The sequence below is a fragment of the Branchiostoma lanceolatum genome, chromosome 9, assembly GCF_035083965.1.
Source record: "Branchiostoma lanceolatum isolate klBraLanc5 chromosome 9, klBraLanc5.hap2, whole genome shotgun sequence".
In the NCBI taxonomy this organism is placed as follows: Eukaryota; Metazoa; Chordata; class Leptocardii; order Amphioxiformes; family Branchiostomatidae; genus Branchiostoma; species Branchiostoma lanceolatum.
The window spans coordinates 1606635-1624654 of NC_089730.1; the positions used below are offsets into that span (position 1 = coordinate 1606635).

The 18020-nt window shown below is 39.7% G+C and overlaps 2 protein-coding genes across 7 annotated transcripts in view; one reads left to right on the top strand and one right to left on the bottom strand.

Moving 5' to 3' along the window:
- Positions 1 to 18020, bottom strand: part of LOC136442533 (WD repeat-containing protein 38-like) — a 44754-nt gene that overhangs the window by 8610 nt on the left and 18124 nt on the right. Inside the window, exon 8 of one of the 6 annotated variants that reach the window (XR_010757020.1) lies at positions 15968 to 16114. The exons of 4 other annotated variants lie outside the window; for them this stretch is intronic. Coding sequence is in view for 1 of the 2 variants with exons in the window: in XM_066439449.1 (XP_066295546.1) it covers positions 3446 to 3574 (129 nt within the window). In the remaining variant the exon portion in view is untranslated. Of the gene's footprint in view, positions 1 to 3348; positions 3575 to 15967; positions 16115 to 18020 lie in introns of those variants that run through there. One more of the 6 variants, XM_066439449.1, reaches the window with a different exon arrangement.
- LOC136442535 (plasminogen-like) lies at positions 5311 to 17402 on the top strand. Its single transcript, XM_066439452.1, has 7 exons — positions 5311 to 5508; positions 6005 to 6091; positions 9569 to 9655; positions 9803 to 9889; positions 10832 to 11101; positions 12618 to 12758; positions 15017 to 17402. Exons 1-7 carry the CDS (start codon positions 5481 to 5483, stop codon positions 15025 to 15027), a joined length of 711 nt encoding a protein of 236 aa, XP_066295549.1. The 5' UTR covers positions 5311 to 5480; the 3' UTR covers positions 15028 to 17402.

Consider the following 18020-nt stretch of genomic DNA (forward strand, 5'->3'; position numbering starts at 1 on the left):
CACCACCAGGCCTTCCTACATGTCCTACGTACGGGCGTATGGATCGTAGAATTCGGCAAAAAAGGAATGATTAGGCCAGTAGAGTCAGTCCCCGGTAAGGTCAATGATTCGCCCCTTTGCGCTAGCTTGTAACGTTAAATGAATGTACCCTCTGGTGGCCAAACTTCACTGACAAACTTTCTCCCTATTATCATCATGAGCTTGCGTTAGTCTGGTACTAGTGACTATTATGTGCCGGGAATGTTTATCTATCGCACGCCTTGGAAGGAAGTTCAACCATGATAAATGGTCGGCCGTTGCGAAAATTTGGAATCCCATGCTGTTGATTTTCGTGATTGAATCTGTAAGAAAATATATTTTCATGTCGTTCATGTTTTTGGGACAAACGCCGGGACGGGGTGAATTTTTTCTATCATTTTCGTCCCGTTAGTAATGCAAATCGAATCGTGTTGCACAAGAGGCATAACACTAAAAACGTGGGTCTTGTGGAGTGTTTTGGAGCGGGAAAATGCCGGATATTAGCGGTGCCGAACAGTGTACATCGTCGCGCGCGGGTGACGCTCCGTCAAAACAAATCCGCTGGTGGTCTAGCGCGGCCACCGAAAATAGGCAGAAACACACAGGAGGACTTAGCACCTTCGTTTATGAGGGCAATTGTGAAAATCTTTTGTTACAAATTGTTCGAACATTGAAACATTTGGATAGATGGTTTGAATAGCTAGGTTTGAAACTGTTTCAATTCTAATTGTTTGAACACTTTAGAACTATTGTGACCTAAGTATTACAGTATTTCAGTGCTACATTATTACTGTGAAATTTCGTATCTGTAATCATTTTACGTTGGTTTAAAGTATTTACAAGGAGTTTGCCCCCCTACACAAATAATAGATTCTCCCAAGTAGCGGCGGCCTTTCCGGCTATCCCTTTGTATTGGGCCGAATGTCGGGCTAATTTGGCGTGGATTAACCTTTTGTTTTTGCTCATTACGTCTTGTCCTTTGACCACTATCGGTTCCTGATCGTTAGCAACATTTGCTGGCCCTTTTAGAGTAGCAAAACTACAGTTGAATTGTGCTTATCTGGACTAGAGGAACTCGGAGACGGTGTCACGGCACAGTGACTTCCTGCTCGGTCGGCGGTCCACGCCCGATCCAAAACAGGCTTTGTTAGGATTAGCGGCTGGTTACAGGGGGCAAATGACCCATATCTTTATTTCGAAATGTTTCGAAACTTGAAACAAATCAATTCATATTTCAAATTTGTTTTGAAAAATGATCTCTTTTGACAGTAACTTTCGAAATGTTTGCAAATTCTTGAAACATTTTCTAAAACATGGTACTCTCATATTTACTTTTTTTCTAAACATTTGTTAATATTTATAACAGTTTATAATTATATAACAAATATTCGAAGATATTATAAATATCCCTAAAAAATCCGTGTGGTGACTTGGAATGGACTCTAGACATTCTTTTAATCAAAATAGTTCAAACATATTACAAATATTATATTAAAACCCTCTCGGTGACTTTGAATTGACTCAAATATGTTGTTTTTGGTCATTTCCTTCGTCTCCTGTCAAATCTTCATATGTATACTATGGAAAACTTCATTCTTCCCTGGGGTTGATCTTTTTTAATTCAATTTTGAACTGGGTTGATTATGCGCAAGAGTGTAATTTTCAGCGGATATTTTTCGACTGGTTTACATGGAAATGGCACGGAATATCCCATTCTTGCAAGGGGAGGATTCTTTAATTATTTCTTTCAATTTTGAGCTGGAATGATTATGAAAAAGTCCATTTTTTAGCAGAAGTGTATTTGTTAATCAATTAGTGGATATGGTTGTGGACTGGTCCATATTGTGTTGAGGTGCTACTGGAAGACTCAATTTTGGACTGGGGTGATTCATTTTTTTAGTGCAAGTATTTTAGAATGGTTCATTGTTATTTTGGGAGAGTCCATTTTTTGCATGGCGAGGAGTATGGCTAAACATGCTGTATTTGCTCGCAAATGTTGCCTTTCTAGTATCTATCTTTTCCTCCACTTTATATTATAGTCCACGACGTAACGTTTCTGTAAGCTGCCCTGTTTATCATCAACAAATCTCCGTCGACACGAGGGACGGTCCAATTTTACATGAGGTCATGAATTGCCGGACGGCGATAGTGTCTGCTGCTGGAAACACTTGCACCAAGTAGCACCTAATGAGACAATCTCATTAGTGACAAGTTCCTTCTCACAGTCTCATTCACGGAAAGCATACCATTAGTTACGTTTATTCATGATATTGTTTATTCATAACATAGATTAGATGTACAAGTCTAAAAGTCCGTGTTCCGTATTATCTGCATATAAAGTCTTTCAATCATTCTATTTCACTGATGAAAAATGTCGGGTTTCATTTCTAAAAGGGGTAGGAGATGAGAGAATCCCTTGAATTGATTGAAATAACTAAACTTTTTTCTGTTTTCTACAGGGGAATAATGCGGGGTGCTCTGACTGATTTCACGTAAAAGGTTATGGCATGGACTCGTACAGACAACATGGCCCAATCGACGTACAGCAAAAAACACACCAAATAAACGAGCAGGCTTTGTTGTGAGCTTAGGCAAGTGTGTGAGAGAGCTCATTAGAAAGACAGTCACTTGAAACAATCTTATGAAACTACATTATTCTCTCACAACGTTAGCTGCCTTTCTATTTTTCAGCACTACGTTTTGTTAATGGTTCTTGTATTCACCTATTTCCAAAAGCCGGTAGAACAATGGCGGGCAATCAGTGCACCTATGGTGAAACAATTGTGCCGGGACAACGTTTGTTTAGGTCCAGTTGAACCGGTTGAAATCTACCGAAATACAGTAGATCTATGCTAAGATGCAAGGGCATTATATATAGAGATGTCCTTGGATGCAGTAAACGTCAAAGGTTTCTGCGGTTTGACATAAAATACTACATAGCACTGAGAACTAAGAAATCAGTCGACTTGCTGAAGTCGAAGATTAAACCAAATCAACTTTGGACTGGTGGTGCCCGCTTATTACCCAAACCCCGCCAAACAAAACAAACATGGCGACGGATCAAACAAGGCTAACCTGGTTACGGGAAATAATGCACAGTCTGCCTTCAGAAGTTCTGCTTGTATGGCATCAATGCCGGGGCTTTCCTGTTTTTCATGGCTTTAATTGCTGTTTCTACCTCTTCAAGAGTGGGAGGGTCAGTGTTGATGGGGATATCTTCAGACGGAGCAGGATCCGCTGGCTCGTCCGGTTTAGGTCTGTTCAACACCTCTTCGAAATGTTGCGCCCATCTTTCTGCTTGTTCCTTCTCAGAAGCTTGCCTTGCTTGTCCTTGATCGGAACCGAGCAGGCACTGTTCTGATTACAGAGTGTTTTAGTTATCCTGTACACTTTGCTCAACTCTCCTCTTGTGGCAGCCCTTTCTGCTTCACTCGCTAACTCCACGACGTAGGCTCTCTTGTCCCGCCGAGCACTGCGTTTGACCTCTTTGTTTTTGTTTCTGTATATGTCTTTTGCCCTTCGGGACTTTGTGTTCAGCATGCTTGATGTCCTCATGCTAAGATTTAAAAAAAAATCTGTTAACCAAGAAAGTAAATTGCAGGCCATCGCGTGCAGGAACAACTACTATAGGCTCTCGTTCTTCCCTCGCACCATCAAAGAGTGGAACGAACTTGAGCCTGGTGTGGCGGAGGCAGGGTCCCTCTCCCAGTTCAAAACCGAACTGGGGAAGACCCTGCTGCATTGAGCCACCCCTACACGTCCTTGTTTATATGTAAATATATGTACGGACGAAGCCACTTAATTGCACCTCGGATAAACGCACACTCCATTTAATTGCACCGAATCCCAAAATCCCAAACTGGTTCCCATTCACTGCATTGTTAGTGACTCCGCATATCTGCACCGCACATTGTCACCAATGCCGGATAACTGCACCAATTTTTTTAAAAAATCCTCGACAAGTTAACTAAAAAGGTGATCTAAAAATCGGCAAACGTCGTACAAATAAGCCGATACCTGCCGGTGTAAAGGTGCAATACCGCCAATATGTTTAAAACTGTTTTAGTAACAAAAGAAGGCGGTCTCCATTGACAGTTTTGTTGATAGGAATCATATGGGAAGTCCCGGGCGGGTCACGGGGTGGGTCGGCATTAAGACATGCACGCCTACCAAAGGTGGCATTACGCTTTGGCAGACAGCATGCTGTACTCAATAAAGATTGGTCTTTTCCTGTACACTGTCTAAGTACTGTGAATGCATTCAAGTTCACGGGAATTTGATTTCGCGTCACGGCATCGCTATTGTCACATACTGCTGCAATGATAAAATACCGGCGTCTTTACGTCACATTCAGTAGGAAACCAAACGGCGACTCAGCAATGGCTATAGACGCGTAGGTGGACATAGCAGTCGCTTTTGATGGTGCGGTGCTGACGTGATGGCAGAGCTGAATCCGCGTCGTAGAACTTCCAGCATTCGCTAGAACGAGGTGTACGCGGGTTCGGCTCTGCTATAAGGAGAATGATCTGTCACTGATCAAACTGGAACTGTGAATTCAATATTTTGCTGGTTCTATGGGGTATGGTAGCGCAAGAACTATTACGTTGGCTACTAAGGTCAAGCAAGTCTCGACGCTGCGGCGTTCTCCAGCCTGTGAAGAGAAAAAAACATGGTGGTGCCGTCCAGCTGGGAATTTCGCATAATTGCACCAGCCGGATAATTGCACCAAAACCGCTAACAATTGGGTGGTGCAGTTAAGCGGATTCTACTGTATTACTAACTCACTAAATTCAGTTGTCCTGTCCTTTGCACACACAAATTCAGTTCTTTATGTTCCTTAGCGCCTCTCCTTTATTTTCCCTTCGTTTTACTTGTTCCGAACACTTGTGTTGTATCTAACCCATGCGCAACTGCTCAGATATGAGGCTAAGCAGTAAAGAAGAAGAAATTGGTGTGGCCTTAGTACTTGCTTTATGGTATTCGAGTTTGAAAATGTAGATATCTTGTTTTTTTGCCCGCCTTGTTTATTTTCTGCCCGCGCGCACTAAGTTTGGAGCCTGCAGAGGACGTCATCCATAAAATTTACTTGCTGTGACCTAATATCATTAAACACCACTGGATGGGTTATAATGATATTTGGTATGCTGGTAGGTGTTGGAAATATACAATGTCAAGGTCGGTTTTCAGACTCCTGGTGTGTAAACTAGGTACTTCCAGTTTTAGTATATAATTATGTTCTGGTGAAGCTACATGTATGAAAAAGTGAGACAAGTTTGTACCCCTAGCAGCTTGTTCTGGAACTGCAGGGGTATATTGTTGACAATTCTCTTTCAGGTTCAAGTACAAAAGTTGAATCATGTGAAACAGTGCAGGCCACAAAACCCTACACATTCATCGGTCGGCCACAGTTCATCAACTCCAAACCTGATCAAGAGGTTCTGAAGTCAACAACTGGTCCACACATGAAGACTACAGCTACTGATACAACAGGTTAGTCTTGGAGGAAGATGGTGATAATGGTTGCATTTTTAAAAAAAAATTTAGGCCATGTTGATTTGTTTATATGGATGACATCCTCTGGGAATCCCAACACAAGCATGCAAATAAAATAAAAAGTTTAGCAAAAAAAAGTTGGCTTCATTATGAAATCGATGTGGTCAGGAAGGTTGAACAAGAGTATGATAAACCGAAATAAAGGTTCTTTTTTTGTTCTTTCTTCGACTTTGGCATTGATTTTGGTATTCTACGACATAAGTATCGATTTCCAATATCTTTTTCACAACTTACGGCATACATTTGACCATTTTGCAACTGATTTGTATGATTTACAGTATGGTGGAAAACTTTTTTTCTTTTGGAATCAGAGAAAATTGATGCGTGCGAATGTCATCCATAATCAAATCAACGTGGCTTTAACTGAGCTTAATGATTTTGATGCCAATTTTTTTTGACAAAACCAAATTGAAATGTTAATTTCCTTTCTCAGTTTTCAGCAGTTCCTCGTACCAGGAGGAAGTCACTCCAAAGTCAGCAACTGGTCCACACATGAAGACCACGGCCACCGATACAATAGGTTAGATGTTCATTTCTCTAAAGTATGTACAATAATAAAGAGTTTTTGAAATACAGTTACCCAGTATTAAAAAACTGTAAGGTTCCGGTTCGGAATTGTTTTGACACAATGGCCAAATAGATCCTAAAATAAGACGCAAATTCTAGGTTTTCTTGGTAGTTTTGGCTCCCGATTTTTCGGCTATCGCTAAAGCAGTGCGTTATCTTTTTTTTCTTGAAAAGCCCGATCTTCGTAGCGTTTTACAGTTTCCGAGTTTTGGTCATCCGCGGGTACTTCCTGGTATTAGTGCGCGATGACGGTAACGCGGCTTTGTCGCCTGATTACCCGAATTGTGCGTTCTATGTGCGTTTTGCGTGGTTTCGTACCATCGGGGATTGCGGAAAACGTATCCTCACAATTTTTTTCATACTTCCTAATTGCACAGACAGAATGATGACCTTTATTCCCATATCAGTCATTATCCAAGGAAAACTCTTATTTTCCTTCCAGCGGCCTTGGAAGAATGCCCTAAAAATAGCAGTTTTGGGGATAAAAATTGCTTTTAGTGACGGTTTTCACTAAAAATGACGTTTCCACAGAAAATATCAAATTCGTCTGTCGTTCGAAGACAAGTCACCCCTATCCATCGGAACATTGAATCGGCCGAAAAAGGATGTTTGGAAAAGCGCTATTGCTTTTCTGGGAACGAGTCAGGTCGGCCGCGAATTGTAAAAAAAACCTCCGAACCGAGACCGTAAGGGTGCACACAGCAATTCTTCCGTGACAGGGGTCCATGGTCGTGTACGAGAAAAAAGTGGTGAAACGGTTTAGGGAGTCCAGGTTTGAGTTCACATTTCTCATAATCTGCTGTGAAATGATATCAAATACAAACAGGGCTGGAAAGCATTGAATTCATTATATCAAAAATTCATCAGTTTTGATTGAAAATTGATTTTGGGCCCGAGTCTTACTTCCGGGTAATCCTCTATGTTGAAGGTGATCCACAGCCTTTGCCCCAAATCCACTGTTCGTGCATTCTGTGGTGCCATGCCTCGCACATCATGAAAATATCAGAGGTCTGATTTTCTTTATACAAGTATAACTGGCTTGATTGTACCTAAAAGCTTTCTCTTTTTTGACAATATCAGTTATATTTGTGTGAAAAATCTAGGTGATGGTTTCAGTTCCATCATTTTTGACTAAAAAATACTTAATAAAAACTGAAACTCACTTATTCTTATACCTTATACTAGTTATAGCTAGAGTGATATTCTCCATTCCCATACAGTTTTTCTATTTCTTAAAACTGTATGGGAATGGAGGATATCACTCTAACTAAGAAGAGACAGTCACTTAAAGGAGTCCTAAACCCCAGAGGGGGGAGTTATTTTCTAATGGAAGATAATTTTAGGAAGTAAAAATGAATATTTTTTACAGAATACGATTAACTACCCACTAGTCCCGTGCGCATCAAAAAGCATTCAGTATTCTACCAAATTCCCCAGGTGACCCTCTATTTTCTGATTAATTGAATTAAACAACCTCAGCCTAAATACAATGTGCTTGACAATGCCTGACAAAAGTTAGATTACAATAAGAACGTCAGGGTGGTTAAGAAAAACTCGTCTTGCTATGTGTTCTTTTATATCTTATTAACAATCAGCCTTCTTATTGTGCTTAACCACCCTCATTTACGCCGAAAATATCCATGTTTAAAGATGTATGTTTATGCATAGGGAATACATGGGTAGGGTCTGCATGGGTTTAGTGACTATCATATTGTTTTAAAAACAAGCCTTGTGTAATTCACCACAAGCAGAATTCTGTAAAAAGTCGGCTGATTATGTAACGTTACTAATTGATACACAATCTAGTGGAAAATAACACCGCCTTCTGGAGTTTAGGACTCCTTTAAGACTTGAGGAATGCAGCCTCGGAGTGAGACCACAAATTAAGTCTTATAGACTGAGGAAGAAGATGCTGCTGGTTTTGTTAATTTTTTACCATATTCCATGTTGATTTGATTACATCCGCTCGCATAATGATTGAATTTTATCTGTTCCCCAAGAAAAACAAGTTTTCAACTACAGTCAAAGCTGCCCAAGGCGACCACCCGGGGGACCGAGCAAAAACGGTCGTGATGGACAGGTGGTCGCCATGAAGAGGATTCCACTCACAACATGTTTCCAGGTCGAGGTGTTCTACGTAGATAGATGGAAAATTATGTGATTTTAGACAGCATGACCCCCACCAGGTTCAACTCTCATTTACAGAAAGATCCTACAAAAATTACATTTTCCGTTATCGTTGTAATATTTGTATACCGTTGAATCGTGTACAAATTTTTGTCAAAATTTTGACTACAAAACAATGTTTGCCTCGATGATCTCACAGCACCCTCCCGCATTCACACGTTACATTAAGAGTACACACACACAGGCACATAAAATGTAAGTTTTATAGCTTAAGACAAATCCATAGAAAACACCTGCTGACCCCAGCCTATTTGGGGCACCGACCGCTGGATAAAAGGGGCAAAAAGTTTTCGATCTGACAACTGAAGATGAAAATTGAGTTGAAACCAAACCGACCTTGCAGTAAACTATAAGATTACGATGAGCACAACAACATCAATATTGAAGTATTCACAATGTTTATAGTGAGAACGTTTTATCAAAACACTTTATGGAGGAATCACTGCTATTCCATATTTTTTTGTCCGTCAAGGTCTTAAAAACCTTTCTGCAAAATCCGACAGCAAAATCCGATGTCACCACACGCTTGAAAATGAGGCGGTCGCCATGGGCAAGGATTATAAAGGCTCTGTGCAGCCCCAATTCGTGCCGGTCGCGGTCGCGTTGGACGAGTGGTCGCCTTGGGCAGGCAGCTTAAGGCTTGTGCCTTATGGGAATAATTTTCGGGACCGAGAAAAAGCGGTCGCCATGGCCAGGTGGTCGCGTTGAAGAGGTGGTCGCCTTGGCAGGTTTGACTGTATCCTGTAAATCATATAAAGCAGCTGCAAAATGATTTAATACATGCTGTAGATTGTATGAAAAATATCGGGAACCAATACTAATGTCGTAGAATGCCACAATCATTTCCAAAGACAAAGAAGAAGATGAAGTGAAAAATTAATGAAGAATCTATTAATAGTATTATTCGCTATACCATCCTCTGTGTGTTAATCATCATCATCATCATCATCATCATCATCATCATCGGTCGACCCCCGGGGGGACAGGTTAAGTCCTGACCATGGAGATTTCATAATTACCTTGAACGGGGACATCTAGCGACAGGGAACAAATTATGGGTTCTTCATAACCTTTTTACTTTTTTTTTTGTCAAATTTTTTTTCGATTCACACGCTCGCATTGTTTCTTGGGTTCCCAAAGGATGTCATCCATATAATCAAATCAACATGGCCTAACTGAGCAGATTTTGCTTTTGATGGCAATTGGGACCAAACCAAATTGAAACATGAATTTTGTTTACCAGTTTTCAGCAGTTCCTCCTACCAGGATCAAGATGTTCCCAAGTCAACAACTGGTCTGCACATGAAGACCACTGCCACCGATACAACAGGTTATTTGTTTCTCTATCGAAAGAATATCTTAAATAGAGTATCAAAATTATTTTGAAAAACTAAAAAAGGAAGATAATATCAATGATTGTTTCTCTTTTTACCTTAAAGAGCTTTTGGTAGCATCAGACTGTTTATCTGTTTATCAGTTCACAGCAGTTCCTACTACATGTACAAGGAACAAGATGCTTCGAAGTCTGCAACTGATCAGCCCATGAAGACGATGGATCAAACAGGTAGATTTCTCTCTATTACCATGATCATTGAATATGTTTGTCAACAGGACAAGTACATCATAGTACGTTTCTAAGATTTTTGAATACTAGTATGTTGTTTATTCTATACATGAAAGGTGTTATTGGTAGTTAATATCAACACACAGCCACCCACATGCTACCCCAATCTGTAGTTTTCACACCACTGTAAGTGAAAAGGTAAATGTATGGTCCCATAGCTTTTTCTTGAGGCTGTTGGGGCAGTGGGTTGTTATCCAGGTACATGTTATTACGGTAATGGAAGCCAGAGCCCATCCTTTACTGAATTCTGAAGAAGACTGCAGAAGAATAGTGAAAAATTTGATGCAGCATTGATTTTTTTGTGTTGGAACTACAGCGACTGTAAGATTGTTGGTTAGTGTGTTAGTCATGCTGAAAATAAAAAATTGGACGTTTCTTTTTTCTTATTGGTAAGTTTTTGCCCTCAGTATAGCAGCAGTTTTGTCTAACTTTTTTTTGACCAGATTACCATTGAAATTGGTTAAAGTATAGATATAACAAGCGCCACTTACTGACCAGTCTATACTGGTCCAGACCTTTTAGCCTAGTGATATGTGCGGTGGGTTTCTGTGATGATCCGGTTTCAGTTCCCAAGAGCCAGGATAATGTACTACTTACCTCATGCATTTCAGTGGTTCCCACACTGGGAATCGAACCCAAGCCTTGGCAATGAGAGTGCCAAATCCCAACCACTAGACAGTGAAATGCACAAGGCGAGTAGTACAGTCTCCAGGCTCCCGAGAATCAAACCCAGCGCACAAACCCAACGCACTTACCGCTAGGCTAAATGGTCTGGATCCTGACCAGTTTGACTGTAAGTGGTGCTTGAATCTCAGAGTTACATTCTTATTAGACACTTAAAGATACATGTAGAACTAAATTGTTCAGAAATGATTTGTTTAGTCTACCCAGGCTGTGTGGGCAGCCCTAACGGAGCTGACTACCGTGGGGACGTCTCTGTGACAAGGAGTGGGAAGATCTGTCAGCACTGGGACGCCAACTCTCCTCACAATCACTACTACTGGACGTCGCTCTTTCCTGAGCTGGAAGAGAACTACTGCCGCAATCCCGCCCCGGACACAAAATACGGTGTGTGGTGCTACACTACTGACCCTAGCACCGAGTGGGAGTACTGCATCAATCCAGCCTGCCCCAAGGGGAATAGAGGTACTGGTAAGGGCTCCTTAATTGTCTTCTCCTTTTCTTAAATGATATTCCAGTTTTACAGGTCACTGTAATGGAAGATTTGGATTTTGGGACACTACCAATTTGAAAGCAATATTCTGAATTTCGTAGAGTACTAATGCAATGTCATTATGTTGTACAAATGAATGTAAAATGTTTGTGTATTTTGGAGACAGTGAAAAAAACTAAGGAGGAGGAGATGGGCTGAGTAGCGAGGGTTAGTAATTGGAAAAAAAGTGGGGTCTGGGAGAATGCTCCCCCAGGAAAATGCAAGCATATGAAAAGCTACAATGTATTTCACCCGCATTTTCAGAAGTACATTATTACTGAGATTCAGGAGAAGCATAAGAAAAATTTACTTATTATGTAACTCCTACATTGTTGCCTAAACACCTCACCCAAACTCATCCTAACTCACCAGAGTCTACTATGCAGTGTACATGTACATAGGGCAAGGACCTTAATATGTGAAGATGGGATATATTGTTTATGCAATAATTATTATGAATAAGAAATATGCAGCAAGTCTTAAGTATTTACCAGTTTTTGCATGTTTACCCCTCTCATTCCAAGATGAGAAGGAATGTCTGTCTGCAATGTTGGATTCTCATTGTTGGGGTCTACTTAGGTCTACTAAATACCTTTTTTTAGTTTGACAAATGACAGAACAATAAAGTGGGGGATGTTTGAATCATAGATTATATATATAGTAGAGCACAATTTTATCACCATCAACTCATAACTGTACACAAAGTGTTTTTCAGCCTCAAATACAAGCAGGTACTTATTATCTTGGAAACTAGCAGAGAAACATGCAAAAGCTGGTAAACACTTAAGACTTGCTGCATATTCTTTACTCATAATTGCATAGACAATGTATCCAGAGCGTCACATAAAGTCCTTGCCCCGTGTACACTGCATATTAGACTCGGATGAGTTCGGGTGAGGTTTGTAGGCATACCCAGGGGGAGGGTCTGCCATCCTGGCAAGTGTGGCATTTCAAAACCCTCAGAAACGCTGTTCCCCACATTTTGAGAGGTAAAGTAACCTCCATTGCAGAGTCTGGCCCTCACCGGACATTTTTTTTTCAACATCTACAGGCAATGTTCTGATATATTTGCTAAGCAGCTGATATGCTAAACAGCTGAGGTCTGATGGCCTTGAGATGCAGTGACCAGAAATTGTTGTGGACTCAGGATTTGTTTTGTGTGGCAGCAGTGTCTTTGCAACGTTTTCATTGATCTCCTTTTATCTCATCTTAGAATGCATGGTAACTGTTACCATTAGTCCTTCTCAAGAATGTCTTGAACACCTGGATGTGTTCATACCTCTATAGGATTTAACTGGTGCTGTATTCAATTTTACTTTCTATATCATAGTAAATTCAAGTTCTTTTTTCATTGTGGCAGTTTGGCACTGGAGGTATTATGCTTAATTTACATGTAGTAAACATTAGGCATTGAGTTTTCTGTGTTTTTCTATGACTGTGTTTTTTTAATGACAGGTTGTCTCGAGGTGGAGGTAAATGAACGTGTGAAGTGTGGACCTGAGAACAGCCCCACCAGACTGGGCTGTGAGGCGCAGGGGTGCTGCTACAACGCATCCATTCTCAAGGCTCATTGGTGCTATTTCGGGACTGACAAAGGTATAATGTCACTATTGATGATAATCATGATTGTATTCATTTGAGAAAAGTATCAATTCCAGTAGTTTCTACTACCGTAGCCTTAAAGTAGCTTTTTTACCTGAGTGAAACCTGTGCGGCCCAAGGGCTATAGAAATGGAGAGGGGCTCTGCCTTTGTATACCAAAAGGTGCAGGAAGGATTTTAAATCAACAACTTGACTGTCATACATTTTATACGCATATCTGAACAAAAGAGATTTTAGATAAGAAAAGCATACCCAAAACTTTAGAATTTACCATTCATGTGTTCTGTCACATTGTTTTCATAACATTTACTAATAACAGATTATATAATAATATTGGGTCTTCTTGCATTTTTCAATTTACAGTTACTGTAATGATTATTAAAGATACTTTGTCTATGATGCAGGGTTCGAAATACAATGAAGCAACTTGCAATTTGCAAGTGATTTTCAAGATTTGCAAGTAAAAATGATATGAACTTGCAATTTTGCAAGTTGAACAAGATTGGCAACATAAAAAGATGTTGCCATGGCGACGGTGGTCTCTGTTAACTTTTTCGTTTTTAACCCACATGCAAATAAGGACCTCGCATAAGCGGCATAAATCATATCAGTCGATCACCTTCTCTACCAAAATAACACAAGTTGTCCAATGTATGAAAATCTTGTTTTCACAAAAAAAGATATCGTACCATTCCCTCATAAATTATGTAAATGAGGCCCTCTATGCAAGATTTGTGTCTAATAGTGGCCACATTTACTTAACTTCCAAATGGTGCAAAAATGAAATCCCATACATTTACCACTATGGATTTATAGTATTTTGTCATTAATTATGCAAATTAAGTATCAATTTGCATAATTGATATCTATCGATATTTATCTCTTTCTCAGTTACATATGTCATGTGTTTGAGAGTCCTATAATAGAATGCAGCTGATTTATTAACTGTCCTCATTAATTATGCAAATCAGATATTGATTTGCATAGTTGGCATATGATTATGTAAATCATCACTTAAGCTATCTACACACCAAAAATTATGATGATCCGTCATCCCCTTCTTGCGTTATTCTCTTTCAAAGTTTGAGTCAAAATCAGCTCCTGCAGTTCCAAAAAAAACGCTAGGGGGTCCAAATCTACAGGACATATTTTCCTAACAAAGAGCTATCCACCACTTAAAAATCATGACTATAGCATGTTCGGAAGACGATATTTGAAAAGTGAAAGTTCCCCTGCAGTACCATAGAAAGTCGCTAGGGGCCCAAAATCCAATCATTGCAAGGTCTCCCACAGACCTACCCACCTACAAAATATGAAGACAATACATCCAGGCATTCTTGAGTTATCATCCCATGGACTTTCACATTCCTGTACAATTCCTAGAATTCTTGCAATCTGCACACAATATAGTAAAAATTTGGCTCGCCCCTGAGGCTTCGCCAAAAATACAAGTTTGTATTCCATGAATGCCTGGGAACAAGCTGCGCTCTCATTACACACTGACACACAATCATCCCATACAATTATACCGTAAATTTTTAATTGAAACATAGAAATCAATTGAATTCTTTTTTGTTCTAAACCATCTAAAATCCTTCATAGATCGAGAATTTTTTGCTGTAGTTTGGGCTGGAAAGGGACAAAAACAAATACCGCCAGAAAATCAAAATGGCCAACGTACATGTAAATATCATGCTGACCTCTAGAAATTTTCACGATGCCTCCAGTGGTCATAAGGCTGGTAAATGATTCAAGCACCATGTTTAAGTCACTAGTTTATGTGTAGGGGAAAACTTAAGCAATTTTGTTATTATTGCTCCTAGTACATTAGAAATTCTGCTAAGTTGAAATATTTTCAATCTTTTCTAAAATTTGTACATGTTGTAATACTAATTTTTTTTTTTTTTTATACTGTTTTGTGTTTACTACTGAGCTTTTGTGCTTACTACTGACTGTATATAATTTTGCATTGAATATTTTCTAAATTACATGTACGTGTAAATTGTTTTTAATCATCTAATAATGCTATAAAGGTTGCTATTTCAGGCTGAGTATGTATGTAGAGCAAAAGCAGTTACATACTTCAACTATGATATTGCAAGTTATTTTTTCAAATTTCAAGTAAATTTTTTGCCAACTTGCAATTTTGCAAGTAACCCAAAAAAAGGATTTCGATCCCTGATGATGTATGTATCATATATATTCAATTTGCTATTTTATCACTCAAAACCCTTATTCTGCCTCTCTTCCAGATCGTGAATAATTGATTGCACTGGAAACAGCTTGGATCTGCCCAGTTTGAGACATGTGTATCACTGTGACAGTGATCTGTGCAAACTTAACATAGATTTCAACGACTTTCTGATTCAAACAATCTAATCTAAAGTTAGAATTGGAAAGGCACTTAAAATTATCATAATCAGTATTTAGTCATATGCAGGGCTGTCTCCAGCTTTTAATTTTTTTCCATTCCAATCATTGTTTGGGAGCCCATGTTGTTAATTCTAATTTGTTGTGAAATCTGTCAATTTAAGCTTAGACGAAAATACAACAATGTTTCATCAATGTTTCATCAAATTCAAATACCAACAAGCAAATTTCATCCATGTATAGTTTCATCAGGTTGGTAGGTCACACACTGAATAAAAAGACTATTTTTTACACAACCAAGTTAGAGATTTATTCCATCGACGTTTCAGTGACCATCTGTCACCTTCTTCAAGGCAATTCTGACTGGTTCACATAGCAATGCAGCACAGGTGTCACTGCTTATCCATAATAATGAGATGCATTCCTGAACACAGTATTGTATAAACATAACATGTCAAGCGCCGAAGGCGCGAGGCGTCGCGCGTAGGCACGACAATTCTAGGGGGGTCCGGGGGTATGCTCCCCAGTAAAATTTTGAAATCTTGACCCTCTGAAACGCTATATGTATCTCCAGCATTTTGAGGGGCAAGTTTTGCTGGTCGACAAAGCTTTAATAATGCCATCTCTTTTGGTGAAAAATTATGTCCCAGGCCTTCATTGTATACAATTGGCAAATAAATGAAATTTAGCACCACAAAACTTTATTCAATTTATTTATTTGACAAACATACACGGAAATTTAAGTTGGCAGAAATAAAACATTTTCAACACTGGTCCCGTTTGCGCCAATACAAATACGTTTACTAAATATGATAGGGAATTAGACACCCTACTTTGGACAGAACGCCCTAAAGACGTCCAATGTTTTCCTTCCATGTCTTTCCCGGTCAATTTCTCCGCCGATTTTCCCTCGGCCCGCCAAGTCACTAGCAACAACGGCGCCTCCGTTTGTCTGCTTTAAAGCCACCTTGGACTGTCACCTGTAGCCGGCGGGAGATAGAAATTGTCTGAACCGACTTGGCCTCAAATATCCGCTACTTTTCTGGAGATCTTTGCAAAAGTCCAAGCCCTGTCTATAATTTTTACTCACGATTTTTGTCCGTCAAGGTTTACAGATTAGTTTTGAATTTTTTCCGTAACACGCAGGAAAGTTCTGTAAATTTACGGCAAAACTGGCGCTGGCTGGAGCCCTGCATCAATATCTCATCGTCAACAAGTATTATTATGATTCATAATACATTTTGGCTTTTTTTATTGTTAGGCGTCAAAAGTCTGCTTGCATACAAATGTAATAGGAACTAAGTCTTCAATTTTGCAGCTGCTGTGCTAAGCCTGTCCATTGCCAGCCCTTGTACACAGCTGGTTATTTGGCTTTAATAGCTGCTTATAGTAATATACAAATGTTGGGAATATTGATAAGTTTATTCATTTTTATTTATTGGTTCAGTATGTACATGTACATGCCGGGGTTGCCCAACTAGCCGGAGGCTATCACTAAGGGCGAACCCATGTGCGGTCATACATGTAGGACTGTAGGTTTTGAACCACACCGGGGAAGAACCAGTCTTTTCGATAAATGCGGTGGGTTCTTTAACCTGCTCGAGGTGTGGCTCTCCTCAAACACGGGACCTCCATTTAACATCCTATCCAAGGGACATCCCTAACCGAAGCTAGGTACTCATTTACACCTGAGTGAAGTGAGGAAAGTTGTGTTAAGTGCCTTTCCCAAGGGCACAACATCGGGGCATATCGGTGGTTTCGAACCTGGGACCTCTCGGTTGTGGGCGAAACACCCTACTGATTGCGCCACACGTTGCCACAGTTCAGTTTAGTCGATCAGTTGATCAGTTTATACTGTAAGACCCATCCAAATACAAGACCCATCCAATAGCAAGACACCAATCCTAGCTGATCAAAATTAGCTGTTTGACCAGCAAGAGTGGATTGATGCAGGTCAGTCATGTCTTTGCATTTCCTTCATTTTTGGTTTTGCACTTTTACATGCATATTGTTATTGAGGCAGGCAGCTAGGTCTGCATAGGGGTACCCAGTACTGGAACAGTAACATGCAAAATCATGGAGGTACAGGTCCAAAACACTGGAACGTCAATGTACCGGTACTGTACCTGAATAGACTAATACATTGATTTGAAGTGTATAACGTTTTGACTTATATTGCTACTGAAAACATGTTATTCCAACCACTGCGCGCATTCTAGTCATTATGCACTTGAAGTCTAAATAAACATTCTGCTAATTGTCAGAGTTTATTCGTGTTTTGGTCATCATTAAAGACCACAGGTTACTTTGTCAGCTCTTGATGTTACGCTATAGCTAAGGTTAACAATTCCCTATAGCTACTCAGTGCTCAGCAATTAGTTTAAGTTGTTACAAATTACATCCATCCCAAATCTTACCAGACCACTACAAATGATTTAGTTTCTAACAGCATTAACACAACTACAAGAACAGAGGAAGCCACTTAATTGCACCCCGGATAAACGCACATTCCATTTAATTGCACCAAATCCCCAAATCCCAAACCGGTTCCCATTCACTGCATTGTTAGTGCCTCCGCATATCTATCAATCAATCAATCAATCAAAATGGTTTTATTAATCAACAGAACTTGCAGTACTACATTTGTAGACTGAATTGCGTCTATTGTGACATACATCGTACGAATCACATTTAATCACAAAACAGTTTTTGTGTATTGCACTCATTGCACTTATTCATTGTCATAAAATCGACTCTGACGGCATTGTCGTTTTAAAATACTATTTCGTATGTACAACATTAAATCCATTAATTATAACATAAGACTGCTCAGGCAGCAGTGTCATTTTGTTTCATTAAGTAACCTTAGAAGTGATGGAACTGGGC